At 42.4% G+C, this 20,431-nt stretch overlaps 2 protein-coding genes across 2 annotated transcripts in view; one reads left to right on the forward strand and one right to left on the reverse strand.

Annotated features, from left to right (window-relative positions):
- Positions 1 to 20,431, forward strand: part of LOC144542874 (nuclear factor 7, ovary-like) — a 443,231-nt gene that overhangs the window by 86,153 nt on the left and 336,647 nt on the right. The window lies entirely within an intron of this gene.
- The window catches only part of LOC139930346 (semaphorin-6D-like), an 80,565-nt gene that overhangs the window by 30,907 nt on the left and 29,227 nt on the right, over positions 1 to 20,431 (reverse strand). The window contains exons 15-16 of the mRNA XM_078290515.1: positions 3,285 to 3,343; positions 2,966 to 3,019 (exon numbers count right to left, since the gene is read on the reverse strand). Of these exons, the coding sequence (XP_078146641.1) occupies positions 2,966 to 3,019; positions 3,285 to 3,343 (113 nt within the window). The remainder of the gene's footprint in view (positions 1 to 2,965; positions 3,020 to 3,284; positions 3,344 to 20,431) is intronic.

A 20,431-nucleotide genomic window follows, 5' to 3' on the forward strand; every position in this document is an offset into this window, starting at 1 on the left:
CTACGACGGCTACATGTGAATATCGCTTTGCTTAGTTTGTGTGGAAACTTTTTAAATTCAGTGTTTCTGGCCTGAAGCGTGATCTCTCCTCTCCATCTACTCTGAAACTATTTATATGTGCAGGTGTGATCTGATCCGAGCTGAACGTCACACTGACACTGCATCTCCTTTTATTACTTGTTTTTATTTATTTTCTTATTTATTTCTGTCTCTTTAGGGGACAAACTGAATTGACTGGATGTTCATGAGGTTACGCACACACTTACTTTTATGTTTATGCTCTCTGATTTTAGTTGCATCTGTTTTCTAGTTGCATGTGTGTGTCTCTTGTATTACCTCTTATTTTAATTTTTTATTGACTTGCATTAACTAATTAATAACTCAATACCATTTTTTGTTTTTCTCGCTATTGCACTTAATTTTGTTTAATTTGGTACTTTTACATCACTGTGTCTTTGTGTTTTATTATTTGTAAAGCACTTTGTAAGTGACTCATTCCCGCTGCTTCTGAACCCGGAGTGCTGCTGGTTTTCTATTTCACCAGGTCGTTTTCATTCTAGTCGTCTAATAGAGTCTGATTTAAACTCGGACGCCAGGTGAATGCAATTAACGACTCGGCAGAATACAAAACCAGCAGCGCTGTAAAGCCCCGAGGACCGGATGAGAACCGCCGCCGCTTCAGGACGCTCGCTCTGAAATGTGAAAAAAGTTTTTGCTCTGTTTAGTTTAGAAACAGTTTCTCTCTCTCTCTCCCTCTCTCTCTGTCTCTCTGTCTCTCTCTCTGTCTCTCTGTCTCTCTCTCTCCCTCTCTCTCTCCCTCTCTCTCTCTCTCTCTGTTCTCTGATAGGATCAAGGCCGCTGAGCTAACACGCGACCGCAGGTTCCCAGCAGGAATCGAGCCAAATAAACGAGCCAATGTCAAATGGACCCATGTGACTGTGATTAAGTTTGAAGAGTCGGGGAGACGACCGCCGTCCTTCCTGCTCTATCAGAGATTTCATTCGGTCCTGGATCAAGACGCTAATTCAATACATTTTCAATACTTGGAAAAACTACAAGGACCTCTTCGTTTATCTCGTTCATTCCTCTAAATCCACTTGATTTGTTGTTTACCTCATGGTGTGTGTTCTGCTTTCAAAAGTTTACTTCAGCAAAAGTATAGAAGTATTGGCAGTAAAAGTCGTCATTCTGTCAAGTTAAATTACTGAAGCATTAACCTGTCAGAAGTATTTTAATGTTGTCGGTCTAACTGCTCCATATACTGTTGGGGAGTTTAAACTCTAACAATGCAACATATTTTATGAGCTTATCGTATGTTTTGCATGTAAAAGCTTATTCTGCAGAGTAACTAGTAACTCCAGCCGGCAGATAAATGTAGTGGAGGAAAAAGAACAAGATTTCCCTCTGAGATGTAGTGGAGGAAAAGTAGATGTACTTAGATAAATGTACTTAGTTACTCTCCACCTCTGCTTGTCGTCTCCTCTCCTTCTGCATTGTAACCGCTGACAAGACGCAGCTGACTTGACTTGTCTTCGAGTGTCTTGGGCGGCGAACCAAGCGCACCTCCGTATCTGAAACTCCGCTCACATCTCCGGTCCGGTGTCTCTCTCTTCCCCTCAATGGCTTTAATCACAGTAAAGCGGCTTATAGAGACTTAATGAGATTCGCTGCATGGTCCTGTGTGTGCTTGTGTGTGTGTGTGTGTGTGTGTGTGTGTGTGTGTGTGTGCTGGTGCGGGAGTCCGCTCTGTGAATGACAATGCCCGGGTCGGTTTACATACGGGACTATTGACTCCCAGCTAGCGGCGGACACACTCATGAATACTGAGCAGGGCGGTTAGCGAGGCCGAGCTTTGATCTGCTAGATTGCAATCTAGCGCGGGGTAATAATGTCAAACCGAGCGACAAGCTACATAAATATGAGTCAATCGAGCGCGAAAAATAGAATTTCTTTCGGTTGGGTTCGCCGTTGAAAGGGGTTTTTCAGCGGAGGGGGTCAGGCGGGAGCGAGGAAGCACCTCATGTCACCCTCTTCCCCGCTGACTCACACTGTACTCACTGCATCTGCTCAGCTCTGATTTTATTTATTTTCTGAACATTTCTCTCACACATGATCGTTCTAGGTTCGTAGGAGTATTTGTTCCATCGATTGCCAGGCTCTTATCAGTTGCTTGTAAAGTCGGTGATTTAGGAATAAAGGGTCAGATGTAACGCACCCTCTGGCGGCCATATTGGAGGTCGTGAACTCTTGGGCAACAGTTGCTCTGAGCCGCTGATTGTGTTTCTAAACGTCTCAACAGAACTGAACAGGTGAACATTGAACATGGTTCATTTCTGTCTGTTTTTGACTGGGAACTGATCACTGAGTCTGTCTTTTGTAATTCCGATAACGCCCACAGACCGGGGGAATCAGGCTTTCTATTGATCTCAAACTGTGGTAATGGGCTGAAGTGATCGTCTTCCTGTGGTTTCAAATCTCAAATTGAACAGGACTCACATTCACTTCCCACTGATGAGTTCTCTAAGATGAACCAGGGATTTTCTGAGCAGGTAAATTGTGATTGCTTGAAAAAATTCCCTAAACACTTTGAAAACTTTCAGCTGGATGACATAACACACCGTCTGGCGGCCATCTTGGAGGTCCTCAGCTCTGTGAACAGCTGACTGTGTTTCTGTCGTCTCAACAGAATTGAACAGACGGTTAATTTCTGTCTGTTTCTGACTGAACTGATCATTTCATCACTGATCCATCTGATTGATTTAGTGTTTAGATAATGTCAGCTTGTTAGCTAGCTAACCATAGTATCTGGTCAGCTAACCATCACTGTCTTGTTGTTAACACATCTGATTAGCACACTAGCTAACGTAGCTAGCAGCGGCTAGCGTTAGCATTAGCGGCAGGAAGTCGGGTGTTGCTGAACTGTTGAACGAAAGCAGAAAAACCGGGAAGACGCTGAGTTTCTTACCGTAGGCCGAGTCGGCTGCAGAGTCCTGGTTTCGTGTCGTGGCCAAAACGTCTGCTGAGCAAAACACAAACAAAACCAGTCAGATTCTGCAGCGCAAGACTCTGGATTACAAGAATACAACCAGAAAACCTGAAACTGAAAACTCACTCATTTGTTTTTTGTCTGAATTGATATATTCTTCTCATTTATTAAAGAGGATATATCATGGTTCTTGTTTTACAGTTTACTTATTTTCACACTACATACACTTCATATTATTATTATTATTATTCTTGTACATTATAAAATATGATGCTTATCTTATATATAATTGTCTTACCATGACAGCTGTCTGGGTAAAGGGAGTGGTCACCCTCAATGTCCTGTTCATAACCCGCTCTGCAGAGAGAGAGAGAGAGAGAGAGAGAGGGAGTGAGAGAGGGGAAGAGAGAGAGAGAGAGAGATGGAGAGAGAGAGAGCGAGAGAGACAGAGGGAGAGAGAGAGAGAGAGAGAGAGAGAGAGAGAGAGAGAGAGAGAGAAACAAAAACAATCATCAATTGAAGAACCACACCAGAGGCAGCACCTCCTCTCCTGCCGGTTGCCGTGGGTTACCGTTGCCTAGGCGGTTAATTGGTAGCTTGGTGGTTGGGATCCAGGGCACAGAGCTTCTCAAACTGCAACGTAGGTGGTTTTGGGCGGTCGTGAGATGATTTATGTGAGAGGAAAAAAACTGATTTCTACTATACAAATTTACTATCTCTTATTTCTCTCTAATTTTTGCTTTTTACTTGTGAAATCCTGAAAGGGAAATTCAACCTTCAGATAAATTTCACCTTAAATTGACCGGACTGGAAGTGAAAAGACAGAGAGACAATTAGTGAATCCCTCTAATGACACACACACACACACACACACACACACACACACACACACACACACTCCTCCCCTCTGATTCCTTGTTTGTTGTCCAATTAGAGGGAAGGAAGACGTGTGAAGTCACGCCTGATAAAGGTCAGCTGACAGTCGTCCAATCAGAAGACAGACGGTGACAAGAGGTGAACAAGGGGCTCGTTTCAATCCTGCGTGGGCGGACGCACACACACACACACAAACACCCACACACACACACACCCTTTGAGTTGCTGGACGGTAAATGGAATGTAGTGCTGTAGTAATGGCAGCTCAGTTTGTGTGTGTAAAAAATATAGAAATACAGGAAAAAAGCTTCATATTTCCAAGCTCATGAATATTCAGGAGCAGCCGCTGAAGGTCAGGCGGCCTCAGCAGAGCGGCAGCAGGTGTGATCTGGTCTGTCTGCAGGTTCACGTGTTTCACAAAGTCACTTCTAAACCGCTGTGCAGCGAGACCGAAGCGCTCGTCATGCCAAGACCGCGTCCTTAATCACTCCAGAAGACGGTTCATCACGCCGTTTATATATCGACAAAAACGTTTTCTGCCTGAGTGAGTGAGTTTTTTGTTTGCGATTTGAATTTCTGCAATAAACACATAATGCAATAACTGGAAGAGAGTGTAATACTGTTGCTGTACCTTAATAAAGTGACTAAATTAGTGTTAATATTACTTATTACAGCATATTACTGTTATATTACTGTCACAGCAACAGTATTACACTCTCTTCAGTGTATTGACCGGAACAACTGGCAAAAGCAAAGCATTATGGGAAGGGCTAAAATCCTTCCTACAGCTTTTTTGATTTTATCTAAGACAAGAACAAGATGGTGGGTGGGATGATGAAGCATCTTTAGGCTTATTATTTTCACAAATAAAGTTTGCAGTTTGCACTAATGCTGGAAATGTATTTCATTACACAGAAAACAATATTCCTTGTTGGAGTCCAAACGTTCAGCACAGAGACACATTGAAATATTATGACTTAATCTTTGTATTTATCGCATTTCATATCGCCATCGCAATATCCAACATGTTTATCGCACAGAGCATATTTTTGCCATATCGTGCAGCCCTACTTCTAATTATTATGTAATATGGATATTACGTTCCTCTGGACTACTTATCCAAATCCTCATTCATTATTATTATTACCTTGCTGTAATTGACATTGTTCCACCAACTGCTGCTTATCTTATCTTAATTTTACATGTCGAAATTCACCAAAAAAATACTCTCTGTCACTCTTTTCTGTCCTCACTTGCTCATATTTGCTGACTCACTTTTCTTATTCTTGCTGTCATTCAATATTTATGTCTCTCTCTCTCTCTCTCTCTCCATTCACACTCGGCTTTTACCTCCCTCTTTTCTCTCACCTCTCTCTCTCTCTCAACATCTCTCTCTCTGTCTCACTTATTCACTCTCTCGCTCTATGTTATATTTACCTCTCTCTCTCTCTCCTAACTCACCTCTCTCTCTCTCGTCTATTTATTTCTGTCTCTCTCTCTCTCATTTTTCCCTCACTGTCTCCCACATCTCTCTTTCATAACTCTCTTCTCTCGCTTCAATTCAATTCAAATAACTTTACCGGCATGCTAATGTTTTTATTACATCCGCAAAGCTGTTACACAACAACAGCAAAGGTGAATTTTTTTTTATATCTTAATCTATTCATATATACATAAACATAAACCATAAAAGATTACAAGAAAAATAATAATAACATTTAATTTACATTTAATGAACTCTAAACATGCTTGGGTATATTATGGATTTACTGTTGTTGTCTCTCTCTTACTCTATATTTACCTCTCTCTCTCTCTCTCTCTCTCTCTCTCCCTAACTCACTTATTTGCTAGCTCCCTCGCCCCCTCACTCACTCAATATTTATCTTCCTTATACCTCTCCCTCTCTCTGGTTTTACCTCTCTCTCCCTCTTTCCTCCCTTTTCTCGGCCGTACATATTTTCAGCATCGTGGGCGGTGATGTAAGTGAGGAAAGAGAGAGAGAGAGAGAGAGAGAGAGAGAGAGAGAGAGAGAGAGAGAGAGAGAGAGAGAGAGAGAGGTTGGTGTGACGATGAGCGCTATAAATCCCAACCCCTCCCGGGCTCCTAAACGCCTCGTTCATCTAGCGGAGAGCGGCTGGGCGTTGGGGAGGCGGAGGGACGGAAATAGACTCGCTTGGTTATAAAATGCAGCCACGTATCGCTGTTTTCAGACAAGAACCGAGTTAAAGTTAAATAGAAGGTTTTCAGGAATGAGGAGAAGTGTTTTTATGGCCCAAAGGTTAAGGAACTCAGTCAATGCATAAATTAGCACCGAAACTTTCAGTTCAAGTCAGAGCAGAGACTTTCCAGTTGAGTTACAAATATCCTGACCTCATCTGTCGCCATGATGGAGGAACATGTAGAATATTCTGTTAGTTAATAAAGTGTAAATCTGTAGAAGCAGCTGGAAACAGAGAGCAGCTGAGTCAGCTTGTTGTGGTGTGGCTGTAGATCCATTCAGTAACGTTCTCAGTAAAAGTGAATAGTGTGATAAGGTGGATTTGGTTACTGTGACACAGTAAACTGTCTTGTCTTTAGCCCTAGTCTCTACTCCAAAACACTCTGAGTTGTAGCTTGAGAAGAGTCAGCTCAGTTAACCTGAACAAACTGTTAGCTAGCTAACTAGCCGGCAAACACACTGATGTTAATGTGAACACGCTAACGCTAGCTGCTGCTAGCTACGTTAGCTAGTGTGCTAATCGGATGTGTTAACAACAAGACAGTGATGTTAGCTGACCAGATACTATGGTTAGCTAGCTAACAAGCTGACATTATCTAAACACTAAATCAATCAGATGGATCAGTGATGAAATGATCAGTTCAGTCAGAAACAGACAGAAATTAACCGTCTGTTCAATTCTGTTGAGACGACAGAAACACAGTCAGCTGTTCACAGAGCTGAGGACCTCCAAGATGGCCGCCAGATGGAACGTTACGCCACCTAACACTTAACATTAGCAACTGAGCAATACCAAACACAGCATAGCCTGTACATACACAGAAGCACTGCAACAATGTGCTTTACAATGATAGTATGTGTAGTCTTACCATCATAAAAAAGTTTTATATATATACATATATATCGCTATATAGCCTACTTCACTGTGTTGCAGCAGTCCATGTGGGAGATTAAAATCACAGCTAAAATGTGAAGATTCAAAGTTCATTTTCACAATAACATAACTTTTCTCTCTCTTTGTTATTAATAGGTCACTGCTTCATAAAGAACAAAGTTGATTTGTGCAAAGTGACTTTCACACTATGATGAAGTTTCAGTTACAGCAGTGAAGAGTCTCATTTCCTGCTGCTCACAGTGAGTTTGGCTCTTGAGACGCCTGAAACGGCAGTTAGCTGGTTTTAACCCGACAGCGGCGGTTTTCCTCCGCCGGTAACGGTCGTAAACACGACCCCGAAGGGCCGATGAGACGCGGTGAGAGCGGCGCCGGGCGCTTAACGCCCACGGAGATGAAATTTGGTGAAGTTATTAAGTTATGAAGCTCCGGGGTGAGAGAAAGAAACAGAATGAATAATGGCTTTTATCATGTGAGAGACGAGAAGACACAGAAACAAAGTCTGACAGTTTGAACCAGTGTGTGTCTGAGATGCTGTGTGAGTGTATGGGAGTGTGTGTGTGTGTGTGTGTGTGTGTGTGTCATATGCCATGCTGGCTGAATGCACATAGTAACTGGATTCTGTATGTAAATGTGTAGAGTGACATGTATAGTCAATTCTCCATTTGCACTGTATGTGATGTCCTGTTGTCACTGTACTGTGTCATTATATACAACTACTACATTTTAGGGATATAACGATTCATTTAGCTAATGGTTTGTTTCAATTCACGGTTCAATATTATCGCAATATTTTGAGCAAAATCTGAATAAAGACAGTTATGACTGAAAAAATCCCTTTTTTTTTTTTAAGGAAACCATAAACAGGTGACAGCAGGTTTACAACTTTTTAAGACCTTTAAAATGCCAGTTCAAATAAAATTTAAGCCAATTTCATGTCCAAATAAATCTTAAAATAATAATAAAAAAAAATGTATACATCTGCACAACCAGGGGAATCTCAACAGCTAGTGTCATTCTCATTGTAGTTATATGTCATTATTTTTTTTTTTTAATATTAATCTTATTATCATTAGATCATACTATTCTTCACAACGTATTATTGTTGATTATTATTATAATATATTCTGTAACTGATATACTGTATTGCTTTGGCAACATAGGTTTCCTTCCTGTCATGCCAATAAAGCGTATTTGAATTGAATTGAAAATTGAAAGGAAACAGCTCAGTTTTTTTTTTAAATTTAAATGTAACCATAGAAACGGCTGCGTTTTTCCCTGTGATGTCATCACCCAAGCTGAAACCTGCTAGCTTTGCGCTCTGTTGTGTTCAGAGGAAGATAAATACCTTTCTGAGCGGCATTTCAACATCGTCAGATTTTTCTATCGTGGAATTTGTCATGAACTTTCATTACACCGCCACATCTATCTATCTTATATTATCTATTTATCTATCTATCTATCTATCTATCTATCTATCTATCTATCTATCTATCTATCTATCTACATATTAGATATCAATAAGTCTCTCTCTAAGACTAATTCCTGTACATTTATTGCTCTCGGAAATTAAACTAGTTTTGATTTTTATCGCCCCCCGTCTCTCTTGGTTGGGTGCTAATCTTGTACAGTTTGAATGTTGTCAAAAAAAACATTAAGAGTTCATTTCCATAATATTATATGTCCGTTTTGGAGAAAAAAGTCATTAGCTTTAGTTTCATGATCATTCAGTATCTCTAAAATCCAGAGGATCCAGTCAGTGAAGTTCCTCCGTCTTCATTCAGATGAAGATAAATCATTTTGTCAGAGGAGGTTTTCCTTTCTGCTGCAAACCGGCCGAACACCTGAACTGTGTGTGTGTGTGTGTGTGTGTGTGTGAGAGTGTGTGTGTGTGTGTGTGTGTGAGTGTGTGTGTGTGTGTGTGTGTGTGGTTGCTAAAACAGCTGTCGCATTCACCTCTGGATCAACCTAAGCAGTGCAGACACATACTGGCGCAGACTCTCTCTCTCACACACACACACACACACACACACAATACCAATACCACACGCATGCACACACACACACACACAGTCGAACAGGCCTCGTCTCCAGGGAAACGGCTGACTAGCTGCCACGACAACCAAGTCCATCTGGTGCTCATCTCCTCTGGAAACTGTCTCTCTCTTCCCTTCTCTCTCTCTCTCTCTCCTGTTTTGTCTCTTCATCTCTTTCCTTCTCTCTCTCTCTACCGCTCTCTTTCTCTCTCTATCTCTTCCCCTCCCTTTCCCTTTTCTCCCTCTCTCCCTTTTTGTCTCTCTCTCTCTTGCCCTCCCTCTCTCTCTCCCTTCCTCTGTCTCTATCTCTCTCTCTCCTTTCATTCTTTACTTTCTTCACCTCTCTCTCTCTCTCTGGGAAACTATTACGTACACGACTCTCTCTCTCTCTGCATCTCTCACTCTTTCCATCCTTCCTCCCATCTCATATCTCTCTCTCTCTCCACATCACTATCCATCTTTCCATCTCTCTCTCTCTCTCTCTCTCTCTCTCTAGCTCTCGTTATCTCTCTCTCTCTCTCTTTTTTTCCATCCCTCCTTCACTCCCCGGGGGAATTTTTCCACTAATCAGCTGAAGTTTGAGAACCGAAACTCGCTTCAGCTGAGGAAAGACATTTCACTCGAGCAAAACACTGAAAAATAGAAATCACTCTGGTAAACTTTCTGGATTTATGCTTCTGTCAGCCGTGCCGTTGACCCCGATGTCATGTTTAAAGGAAAAGTTTGTTGATTTTGTTCCTATATATACTTTAATTCCTCCTGTAGCTGTTGGACCCACACACAGTATTGTCTCCAGTCAGCTGTCAGTTTTGTCAGAATATCTCCAGAAAAGCTGTTTGTGTCTCCACAGGAGAGTCGAGAGGAAACGCGACTCGGCGGCCATCTTGCTGTGACCCGTTGGACTAGCTTCTGTATAAAGCGACTCGCAGCAAGTCACTGAGCTGAGAGGTTTTACAGCAAGAACCAAAGCAGCTTCTCTGTCTCCTTGCTGCCATGGATTGCTAACATGCTAATGTTGACTAGAAGAGCTAGAGAGAGAAGTACAGTCTGTGATGAAGCTACGTTAGCCTCGTCGCTAACGTTAGCTTCCAGTTGAGTTTTGACAGTTTGCTAACAGACTCATCTGCTCAGTTCTCACAGTGAGACAGACTTTACAGCCTTAAAGTCGAGATGAAATGAAAAATGCCTTTTTAACCCTTTTAGATCACATCCCCGGTCATATTGTGCACCTATTTAACAATATATGCCAAAAAAAATACAAAAAATCAATTTCTTTGTATTCTTATATCAAAATTCAATCATGTTTTCTTCCTGTAAAACAAAATATGCCGTGTGCTTACGTAAGCATGCCCGTAACCAATTTCAACCAATAATATCATGACATCCACCCATCAATCAATCTTCAACTTTTAGCACACAGAGCTAAGATTCATTAGTTAGCTAGCTAGCAACAGCACGGTATTCGGTGTGTCTTCGGGTGTTATGACACGCCCACTTTTCAACGTTCAAATCAAATTCCTCCCAACGTTATGTCCCGCCTGTCTTTCCTGTTTCACTCGGAAATACGTCACGATACAGAAGTTAGATACTCTCGAAATGCCGTTTCATCTCGACTTTAATGTCCAGACTTGTGTTGTCACCATAGCAACTAACACTTAAAATTCCATAGTTGTCATTTTATGCTGAACTAGCCAAATTATCTGTGGTTCCTCCTCCATTACTCACACTTTCACTAATCACAGAACTATTTTTCTCTGCCGCAGCACAGAGCGCTGTGGGGTGAAAGGCGGTTCCTGGCGGAGTGATCTGGTTCCGGACGGTCAGATTGTGAACAGTAGAGTTCGGTAGAAGACGATCCGCTGAGTGGAAACGGTGCGTCGGATAGAAATACGCCGGTCGCTCTCCGTATCGTTTTCACAGACAAACAGTTTGGACTCTGGAGACTCTGACTCTGGAGACAATATTGTCTGTGGGTCCCAGGACTACAGATATGTGACCCGCTCATTTTCAGTCGGAAGTCGCAACGGCGCATTTGTGGATAAACGTGATTTTATGAGAAAAGATCGATTTTTGGCTGTTTTGGGGTTTCATCAGATTTTCATAAAATAAAGCCTTGGCTTTCATTCTGTGTAAAGATTATTGTGAAATTCAAACGCTAAATATAGTTTTGAAGCTCATAAAGGTAGGGTGACGAGCAGAACTGCTAGCTTAGTTTGTCAACAAAGCTCGCATTCCTCATGTTGCCAGGTTCACGGTTTTTAGTGTACTTGGAAATGTTTTAAATGCTGTAGGACTTAAAACACTGTTTATTAAGTTTGTCAGGGTTGTATTGTGGAGTTTTGTTATTGGTTTGTTATTTTGGACTAGTTTCACTGATCATTGGGCTGTTTATGGGTTTAATTGGCACTGGGAGGGTTTTGTCGCTAAGAACCTGGCAACACTTCTCCCCGTCCCTCTCTCCCTTACTATGTGTCCCTTAAAATGATGAATGAACATCTGCATAGTAACAGGTTGACCATCGTTCACTTTATTGTCTAATCAAAATTATTGTTTCATCCGCGGGAAAACGTAGTTGTGATTTCTTTATTTGAATAAATGTCTCAGAATTGACTTCAAACTTTGAGGCCCTTTTTCTCAAAAACATAGTTTGGAAACAGTCAAGACATCAAGGGGTGCTTCTCACTCAATCTTTGGAGTACAAAGATAATTTTGATATCACCAGAAAGCTTAAATTCTCCTCTTTCCAACAGTGTATTAAACTCAAAATGCTTTGAGGGGTCAATGTGACTGGAAATGATAGAGCAGGTCACATATGGAAGAAACAAACTATATAGAGGTCCAAAATCGATGAACTGATCCTTTAAGGCTCGGTCACATCACATTTCATCCAACAAATGACCTTCTCTCTCTGTGGGACGGGAGTCACATTCACACATCGCTGTATGACGACTGAATGAAGAAAAATTTAACAGGCTGAGATGCAGAAAAAAAACACTTCTACCATCTCTTGCCTTCGCATTTTTAATCTCACAAGCGTCTCATCCAGGGTGTTTCTGCCCTGAGCATCTGTTCATTTACAACCCTTACGCTGTGAATTTATGTCCTAAATAATTAATGTCAGCCCTAAAAAAGGTGTGTAAACCTTATTTCTGCAAAATAAAAAGGTGGTTAAATTGGAGATTAGGTGGGTTTACCGTTCACGACGCCCCTGCAGAGGACGGGGACTTTTAACACGCGTTGTACCGGGTTGTGATCTTAATAGAAGCAGATTAGATGCAGGGCGAGGGACTTCTAAGATGGCTGCCGCTGTGTTATTCTGGGATGCGCTCTTCACTGACACTAATAGAAGATAATCAGCCAACTTCATCAGAGCCGGGCCGAACTTTTTCCACTTCGCATGCGGGACGAACGCTCACTTCGCTTCCATCAGTCTGGCACGTATCAAACTCTTCTAACACATCGTGATGTTTATTAAAGCCAATGATGTTCGGTGATAGTTATAACAGTTAGTATAACAGATAGTTACAGATAACAGACTGACGGAGGAGAGAGAGCTGCGGCGGTTTCAGATGGATGACATCACGGCCAACTCCGTCTTCTGCTGTCGGACGAAAACTTCTCGACTCTGTGTGACTCCTTAATTTCTCATTACATGAACATTAATTATCCTTTAAAAATAACACAGCTTTAAAAAAAAGGAAGGTTAGTATCATGGATTGATTTATAGAGACACTAGAAATTAAGGGATTTTTCATGTCTTTTGTGCAGGTTTACAGGTTATTAATGAGTTATTAAGGGAAAGTTCCTGTCTCCCTGAATTTTACATTAAATTAGAAAGTAAGCAGTCAAACATTAAGGGGAGTTTAAGGAGGTTTTGATGGGGTCTCCTCCATTAATAACTCCCTTAATTAATTTTAAGGGGATTTTGCATGAATTAAGGGGTGAATTAATGTAAACTAATGAAAACGTAAGGTTATTTTAAGGGATTACTGGTTCGTAGAGATTGAGGATGAATTTCATTTTGTTTTTTATTGTACAAGGGATCGTGATCTGAGGAATTCTTTGTTTGAAAAAAATGCAAGGGAAAAATCCTATCCATGTTTTTACTAACCCTAACCCTACAAACCAGTAATTCTTTACATAATAACCTTACATTTACATTAATTCACCCCTTAATTCATGCAAAATCCCCTTAAAATTAGTTAAGGGAGTTATTAATAGAGGAGATCCCACCAAAACCTCCTTAAACTCCCCTTAATGTCTGACTGCTTACTTTCTACTTTAATGTAAAATTGAGGGAGACAGGAACTTTCCATTAATAACTCATTAATAACCTGTAAATCTGCACAAAAGACATGAAAAATCCCTTAATTTCTAGAGTCTCTGTGAATCAACCCATGAATAAATCCCTTATAAACCCATGGTACTAACCTTACTTTATTAAAGCTGTTATTTTTAATGGATAATTCATGTTTATGTAATGAGAATGAGATACCTGACATTTGACATTTTGAAATAAATTAAAATCAATCTTCTTCTCCCAGATGGTCCTGCTCTGCTCGCTCCTCTCCACCTCCCTCCTCTCCACCTCCCTCTCTCCCTCCTCTTCTCTCTGACATGATGGCGGTCAGGGGAATGTGACCTTTGACCTCTTCACTAATGGCTGCTTTCAGTGTTGCTGCTCTAGGAAATGAAGCTTATTCCACTGTTGCACTCAGTGTAAATCACTCTGGAGGAGATAAGTGACGAAAATGTGAATGTAAATATCTAGTTTTCTTTAGGCTTGGATGATATCCAAAATTTAATACAGCGATATCGTCCCGGCAAAATATCAAAATATATGATATTATCGCATGTGGGGTAATTTTTTTGCGGTATTTCTTCCAAATTACATCAGATTTCTAGGCTGTTTTTTATTTTAGAAAATTTCTGAAAATATTCACAAAAGTATTGCGATATTCGATAATATCAAATATCGGCCCACAAACTCTGGAAATCATCAACTGATTTTTTTTTTTAAAAATTTCTCATCTGGGATTCAGAGGAACGCTCAACAGAAAACCATTTTTTAGAGGATGAATTTTTACTTTTATACTTTAAAGTCCCAATGAAATGAAATCTCATTCCTTTTACTTCCTGGAAAACAGTGTATCTTTCATGATGACATCACACTGCACCAGGAGGCAGGAATAAAAACTCCAACCAATAAAAACATCACAGTTTTTGAACAGCCCCGCCCCTCCGCCCCTCCCATCAAATCAAACTGCCTTTCTCTCCCTGACTCCCTGATGCGGTCTTTAAGTAAGTCAATTTAAGACCATGTACATTTATACTTTAAAGGATTTGAAATGGTACTTCAAGTATATTTCTAGATGAGTATTTGCACTTTTAGTAAGGAACTTCTACCTCCTCGGGCGGACGGAGGCTTTCCAACAGAACGAACCCACTTTCCTCCGTCTGCTTTTCCGTCTCTCTGCTTGTTTCTGCCGCTCTACTTTCAAGTCTTGTCATCTCTCTCTCTCTCTGCCTCTCTGTTTTCCCCGTCTCTCATCCTCCCTCTCTCCCTCCTCCTCCTTTCCGCCTCTTGCATCACATCTCTCTGGTCTTTACCTCTCTATCTCATTTCCTTCCGCTCTCCCTTTTCATCTCTCCTGGCTCATCCTGTCCGTTTTAATCTTCCTCTCTCTCTCCTCTATGCGCGGCGACTGTTTGTATTAAAATGCCAATTGTACCTTTGAAGGCTGCCGGCGCTGTGGATATTGTTATTGTTGCTGCCTGTGTGGCTTGTGTGGAGGTGTGGAGGTGCGTGTAGGAGGCCGTGAGTTTGTAAAGTCAAGGGAACTTGCATTTCCATCGTGTCTTGCTTCTATACTTAGAAGTTTGGGGGATGTTGGGGCGGGGCGGGACGGGGCAGGGCGGGGCGGGGCGGGGTGGGACACGGGGAGAGACTGTTGGACAAACCACAGACTGTAAAGACAGATGGACGTAGTGAGAGTGATGTCACCCATTGGCTTCTGAAGGGTCGTTCTGAAGCCTGGAGGTTGGGTTTACGGTCGCCGCCATGTTGACGTTTTTTTTGGAGCCGGAGCAGCCAAAGAGAGGCGAAGGGCGGAGCCAAGGTGGAGGGGGCGGGGTTTGGGTCGTCTGCAGAGCCGCAGATAATCCGCCCATAATCGGTGATGCATGGGCGACCTGTCGATCACGAGGCAAACAACCCGAAACGTTTTATATCCATTATATCCTGTCAATTATTTTGAAAATCGCCGTAAGGAAGAAGTGAAATTAGCCGCTGAGGCCAAAACCTCCTGTGGAAAAAATGTATTGACTTTATATTTTTCAATCTCTCTAAAATCTAGAGGATTCAGTTTAAGTGTTATCGTTTTGTCAATCAAGGGGAAAGTTGAGTTACCTTGTCTCCTTTACAAGTTACCATCATTTGTTTTGTTTTAGGTGTTTTTCCAGGAGTGGATCTCTTCATTTGGAGAAAAACTCTTTGGAGCTAGCAGTAGCAACTTTAACAGAAACAATTTTGTTTCTGCACTCGGACTGAAATGTCTTCTGGACGGAGCCTCACTTTTGTGTTTTGCTCTGACATTTTGATTTGTCACTTCCAGTGTGCCAAGGTTTCCTGCCAGCGACCGCGGTAAACAACAATAATTCAGGCAAACCGGGCGAAAGTACGGCGTCTCGATCAGGGAAATCAAAAGTGAACTCTCCTCTCTTTTCTCTCTCGTCCCGTTTCGTCTCCTCAGCTCTTCTTCTTTCTCTTCAAACCCGCTCCTCTGCCTCGATGTCCTTCCTCTTTTCCTTCCCCCTCCTTCCTTTGCTGTCACCCCGTTTCCACATCTCTCTCTCTCCTTCTCCCCTCCTCTCCTCCCTCTCTTCCCCTTCACCATCAGCACTCTCCTTCCCTCTCTACCTTTCATCCTCCCATCCCCACTCTCTCTCTCATTACCTCCTCCTCTCTCTCGGCCTGACAAACCGTCCCAGACAGCCGTCCCGGAGTTGTGACCCGACGCAAAGTCAACGCAAAGTCGACTCCCCTCAATTTACGCTAAACTCCACAGGATCAGACAGAAGACTAACCTTCACTCCTCCTCCTCCTCCTCCTCCTCCTCGCTTCCTCTCTTTTCTCCTCCTCTCCTCACTCACTCCCTCCTTCCCTAACTAAACTGGCTTGCTGCTCACTCTCAGGGAAGTGAAGGTTTTTCATTCATCTGACCTGAGATAAACCACAACAACAATTTGTGGTCTTTTACATTCTATCTATGATTTACTGCAGCAATAATCTCCTAGAGCACTGATTCTCAACCTTTTTCATATCAAGGACCTCTGATTTAGTCCACATTAGAGCCACAGACCCCCATTTGATGAGATTTTGTCTCTCAGACTCAAATCAAGAGAATATTTTTATTGTCAGATATAATTTTGTCCAGAATCCCATGACTGTCTGTATTGCAGGTAGAGAGAAAACAGAGAAACTATGATCAGAACAGTCATTCTTCTACATTGTCTGATTGTGTTAACTTCTTGTAAATTAAATAATGATGAAGTTTAGCAATTCATCAGTTTGCTGCGGACCCCCTGGAACCCCCTCAAGGACCCCTGGTGGTCCCCGGACCCCACGTTGAGAACCGCTGTCCCAGCAGCACTGAAGTCCCCATAATCCCAGTGGAGAACGTCCTCAAGGGGAATACTGCTTTTTGCGCATCAGTTAAATTTTTACTGTTTGAAAAGTTTTATTCAAAATAAGAATAAAAGACAGAAGAAAACAATAAAGTTTGCTAATTAGCTCTGTGGTAACTATGACAACTATCAGTACTGCTGTAACCAATGAGACTGAAACGACCTGTTGTATAAATTGGTTTCTCTCTCCTATCAACAATCTATGAAATTAGAAAAGACACAAAAACCAGACAAGAAGACGAACCTTCACTTCTCCTCCTCCTCCTCCTCTCCTCTCCTCTTCTCACTCGCTCCTTCCTTTCCCTAAACTCTGAACTCGCTTCCTGCTTTTCATTCATCTGACCCGAGATAAACCTCATCTCACCGGCGGATTAAAACGTTGGATCAGTCACAACGTACAACAGCGACTTCTGGTCTTTTACATTCTCTCTCTCTCTCTGTGTTTGTGCATCTATTCGGATGTTTGGATGATTTAATACAGTAATCATCTCCTACAGGCCGTTTTCTACAGTAATTAATTACGGGTTATGAAGATGATGTGTCCCCATAATCCCAGTGGAGAACGTCCTCAAGGGGAATACTGCTTTTATGCATCAGTTAACAACACGTTTTTTACCGTTTGAAAGGTTTTACTCAAAAGTAAATAAGAATAAAAGACAGAAGAAAACAGTAAAGTTTGCTAATTGGCTACAAGAAGCCGCACAGCAGCCAATAAAGCAAGGCGACTGCGTGGCCCCGAAACTACCTGTTGTATAAATTGGTTTCCTTCTCCTATCAACAATCTATGAAATTGGCTCGACCGCCGCACCTCGAGGTTTTCCTGTCTTCCCTAACAGAGCCAATGGAAACAGACATCAGGCCTGGTAGGATCACACAGCTGTCAGCAGAGAACAGAGGCGATCACACTCGCTTTGAGTGGAACGGTGCGATCAATACCTGCCCTACGTTACAGTACGCTCTATGTGATATTTCTGCTTGATTGTGTTCAGATTTTGCTGAAAGTCTTTGCAGAACAGCGGCTGAAAATCTGTGGCGCTTGGACTTGACTTCTGTGGCTCAGATATGAACGGGAAAAAAAAGGGAAATCCGCACTTTTGGTTCCTGAATTAAGCCTTATTTATTATACAGAGAAGAGTTATGTTATGTCCATTTTCTTACCCAGCATATGGACTTTCTTAGTCATTTTCACATATGAAAATCAAAGGTCAGATAAGGTAAAAATGCTGAAGGTACATGTGTGAACTCACTGTTGATGAGTCAATAACAGCCAATAATAATAATAATAATAAAACCCCTGTGTAGCCTGTCGCTGGGTAGAGCAAGGCACTAACACTGCCAGGGTTGAGGGTTTTTACTATAGTTTAGAATAACAGTAAAGACATCAAAACTATGAAATAACATAAATGGAATTATGCAGCGACCAAAAAAGTGTTAAACAAATCAAAACTATCTTATATTTTAGATGCTTTGCCTTGATGGAAAGACAAAGGCTTTGGAAAGACATTCATACATAGGATCAACTTCACTATTTATATTTGTCTAAGAAACTCATTTCAAGCATTTAAGCAGAAGCCTTTAGATCAGAATGGCTTTAAGGGAATGAAACACAGAACATTCAGTCAGGTGGTTTAAACTCTTGGTGCTGTAAGGCGGTTTTGGGGAAAACCTTCCACCAAACAGCCCACGTTGTGCCATCCAGTCCTGTTCGAGTCTTCCCCCGAATCCCCGCCGCTTTTACTTTGACTCAGAATTCGAGCCGCGAGCCGAAGATGAGATCCCCGGCGTTTCAGAGCGCGAGTCCCATCGATATCTGAGACGAGATGAGAGGTTTAGCGGCCCGACGCGCATTCCGGCAAGTCACTTGTGAAATCAAGTTGTGTTCCCCTCGCGCCGGCTTCCAATCAATAACTCCAGAGTGTCGCCTCTCGCCTCTCGCCCGCTCCGCAGCACTTCATGACAATCGATCCGCGGGGGCGAAAAGAAAAAAAAAAAAAAAAAAAACGGCGGTTATTCAGCCGTTTCTCCGCCCCGCTCCCACGAATCGAAGCGATATTATTTTCATATTTGTCTCTCGGGGAGGGGGGGGGGGGGGCTTGTTTTAATCCTCGGAGCGTCTGCAGCCGTCTCATCTGTAAACACCATCAGTTATGAACTCCTGCAGGTTGACAGCCGCACCGAGAGTTGATTTTCTCTCAACCGCTGCAGCAGAAATCACCGACACTACATCATGTACTCCTCCTAATGACCGCACACGTACATTTACACTCATATGTCAGGCTTTTAGCTGGTGCTCTCATCCAGAGTGACGCGTGAAGAGTGCAACAGCAGAAGTGAGCGTCGATTTCTCCGTCGCCAACATTTCAAACAGCAGAAGAGATTGCAAGGATCGGAGCCGCAGCGCTGAAAATACTCAAGTGACCTGAGAGCGATCGCATGAGAAAGGAAACGAGCTGCGAGGAGACGCTACGAGCCTGAAGGGATTACATCCTTTCTCCATAATGCTTAGATCTTATTTCATGCATTTTAATCCGTTTCCGCAGAACTACCTCGTGCCCCGCTGGTCCTGGACTCTCGCCATCCCTCCCTGCAGCTGCATCTGTAGAGCGCTGTGTGTGTGTGTGTGTGTGTGTGTGTGTGTGTGTGTGTGTGTGTGTGTGTGTGTGTGTGTTGTAGTCTCTACTGTCCGTGGGCCAGATGCGGACCGCGTTAATCCGGATCTTAGCGGACTGAGATCCGTGGACGCGAGCTGTTCCTGTTCCAGACTCGGACGATTCGACGTGCGCAGTGAGGATTTTGGGTGTACCTTCATCTGTCCTCGGCTTTATTCAAAATCTTTGGCCCTCAAATTAGTATGAGGTAAAAAAAAAAACATTGCCTTAGGACATGAATTGGTTAAAAAACGATAAAAAATACTTCTAAAATATGCCGTTAAATCTGAAAGGATATATGCTATTCTATATCTCGGTCTAGGAGAAATTACTTAAACACAGTCATCATTTGCACATTGACACATGCACTTTTACTTACTTTTTACCTCCAATCTGATGTATGTTTTTAACCCTTATGTCTGTTTATTTGTTTTTATGCGGTATGTCTTTTTTTTTTCTTTCCTCTTTTATGAGCCACGTCAAAGACAATTTTCTGTCACGCTCTGTGACAGACGATAAAAGTTTCTGAATCTGAATCTAAATAGTGGTTTTGTTTTTTGATGCGTGATCTAAGACACTTTGAGCGGTCTGACTCAGCTGCTGCCCTCCTGGGACTTTCACACTCCGGTCTGTAGAGTTTACAGAGAAAACGGCTTGTTAACGAGAGAGGTCAGAGGTCAGAGGTCAGAGGTCAGAGGAGGACGGGCAGACTGGTTCAAGCTAACGGGAAAGAACAACTCTTTGCAACAGTGGTGTGCAGAAGGGCATCTCACAAGCTGTTGGCCCTTATGATAAATGGCCAGTGTGTGTATATGTATATATAGTTTTATGTAAAAAAGCTCCAGACAATGCATCCCAAACCAATTGAATGCTGCTGGATTTTTGTCTCCTCCTGGTCTGATGAATGTGTTTTGGCGGCCCGATGCTCACCCGTCGCCCCGGGTTACGACACCGAAGACTTCGGAGTCTTTGGAGAGTTTGGAATCTGTCCCGGATCGTGCGTCAGCGCCTGGCCGGGATATTCTGCGGTGTTTCTGTCGTTTAGCGTTAAAAAAGCAGCAGGAGACGGAGGCCTCGGATTTTCCCACA

The sequence above is a fragment of the Centroberyx gerrardi genome, chromosome 19 (assembly GCF_048128805.1).
Source record: "Centroberyx gerrardi isolate f3 chromosome 19, fCenGer3.hap1.cur.20231027, whole genome shotgun sequence".
NCBI classification, from domain to species: Eukaryota; Metazoa; Chordata; class Actinopteri; order Beryciformes; family Berycidae; genus Centroberyx; species Centroberyx gerrardi.